Source organism: Lottia gigantea (assembly GCF_000327385.1).
Source record: "Lottia gigantea unplaced genomic scaffold LOTGIsca_13, whole genome shotgun sequence".
Taxonomy (NCBI): Eukaryota; Metazoa; Mollusca; class Gastropoda; family Lottiidae; genus Lottia; species Lottia gigantea.
The window spans coordinates 2574995-2576964 of NW_008707425.1; the positions used below are offsets into that span (position 1 = coordinate 2574995).

At 38.3% G+C, this 1970-nt stretch overlaps 1 protein-coding gene across 1 annotated transcript; it reads left to right on the top strand.

The window, feature by feature from the left end:
• Positions 1-442: 442 nt before the first annotated feature.
• LOTGIDRAFT_157248 (hypothetical protein) lies at positions 443-1652 on the top strand (the record flags this gene model as incomplete). Its single annotated transcript, XM_009049009.1, has 2 exons — positions 443-871; positions 1146-1652. 2 exons carry the CDS (start codon positions 443-445, stop codon positions 1650-1652), a joined length of 936 nt encoding a protein of 311 aa, XP_009047257.1.
• Between the last annotated feature and the right edge of the window lie 318 nt (positions 1653-1970).

The window sequence follows — 1970 nt, forward strand, 5'->3', positions numbered from 1 at the left end:
TGGTCATGTGACATGTCATTGTGGACTCCATTTTATATGCCTTAGAAAGTATTTTTCTCAATTTTTCAAAGACTTTAAATGCAATATGATGTCTCGGGGGATGATGATGCTTCGTTTAGCACTCAGTAAGAATGCAAAGATTATGAATACCACACACAAATCAGAAACTCAAAGTGAAAATCATTCTTTTGACCCGCACGGTGATACTGGTCATGAGTTCAAACCTACTTCAGATTCTGTAACGTCTGCTGAAATTGTTGATTTTACGAAGTTGACTCTCCTAAGTACAAAGAATCTTCTTGTCTTAAACCAGATAATCTTAACCAAGATGATACATTTCTCTTGGATCAATCATCTGCTGAATCCATGCCAGGTGACAGTAGGGATATATATATATTTACAAATGATATCGCACCAAATAATCAATTATGTGTAAACATAGATGAAACCATTGAATGTAGTTTATTGTCCAGCTCCAGCAAATTATACATCATTTGATGGTGGATTAGCTACTGAACCAGCAGAACCAGTTGACCTTTCTAAGAACAATGTGTCTCCTGGTCCTACTACTCTAAATCTTCATGATCCAGCTCTCTCTGATGGTGCTTCCAACCGCAACAGTCCAGTGCAATCTCCTGTAAAAAATGATGCTTCTGCTGATAAAATTCAGAGAAAAAGACGTCGTACCGAAAAAGACAAGCAAGAACACATGATACAGAAGTATCCACTCTTGTCTCCATGCCAGAATTCCTGTCGGAAATCTTGTTATACAAAATTTTCCGAAGAGCAACAAGCCATAAATGATACATTTTGGTCATTTGATTTTACTCAACGACGTTTATGGTTTGATGGACACATTATAATCCAGAAAGTAAAACATCACAAGCACGCCCAAATCCAGTATTCGCATACATTAGAGAATATATTACCCAAGGGTGTTTCCAAGATACCCGTCTGTAAATACATGTTTCTTCAAACACTTGGTCTTAAGTGCGATGGACGAGTAACTGAATTTGTCTGAGAAAAGTTGATAAGTCCAGATGACATTCTGTTGAGTTCTACGGATAAAAGAGGCAAGGCACCCCCGAAAAACAAGAAGGCGCGTATTTGAATCTATGAACATAGGATTTTCTCGTCCATCACAGGATAACTGTGGTTTATGTGCACGAATTAATGCCCATGTTGCCTCATCCGAAGAAGACCATGATGAAGACAATTGCGGTCTTTGTGCAGAATCAGAAGGGCACAAAGCAAAGTATACAAAAGCTAGAAGGCAATACCAAGATGATATTGAATCGTCATCTACTGATAATTCCAAGAGAAGTTTGTTTGCTGTAGATATGCAAAAAGTCATCTTGTTGCCAAAACTGACGACAAAAGAGCATTTTTTCATTTCAAGACTGGTTGTTTTCAACGAAACATTTGCCTCTTTAGATGGAGACACAGATTTTGTTGTCCTTTGGCATGAAGGCATAGCTGGAAGGCTTGCTACTGATGTAGCCTCAGCTTTCATTAAATGCATCAAACTTCAGCACAAGACAGAGTGGTTTTTTGGTCGACAACTGTTCTGGTCAGAACAAGAACTGGACTCTTTTCACTGCCTTTGCATGGTGTGTAAACAAATAATGGGGACCCACAAGTGTAACGATTAAATTTCTTGAAAAAGGGCATACTTTTATGAGAGCCGACAGCATTCACGGAAACATGGGTTCAAAAAACAGAAAGAAATATATACTTTTCACGATTTTGTTGAATTGTGTCAAAAAGCTTTGTGATGACTTCCAGTGATTTCTACTTATTTGAAGATGGGCACCGGTCACGACAGTCAAAAAAAGTGGAGCTACCCCTTCTGGCCAATCTTTGCGAAGTAGAATTTCGCAAAGGTTCTCGATCAATGTGGTATAAACGATCATTTGACGATACAGCGGTTGAAATAGATTTCTTGCGACCAAAATTTAATTTACAAACTG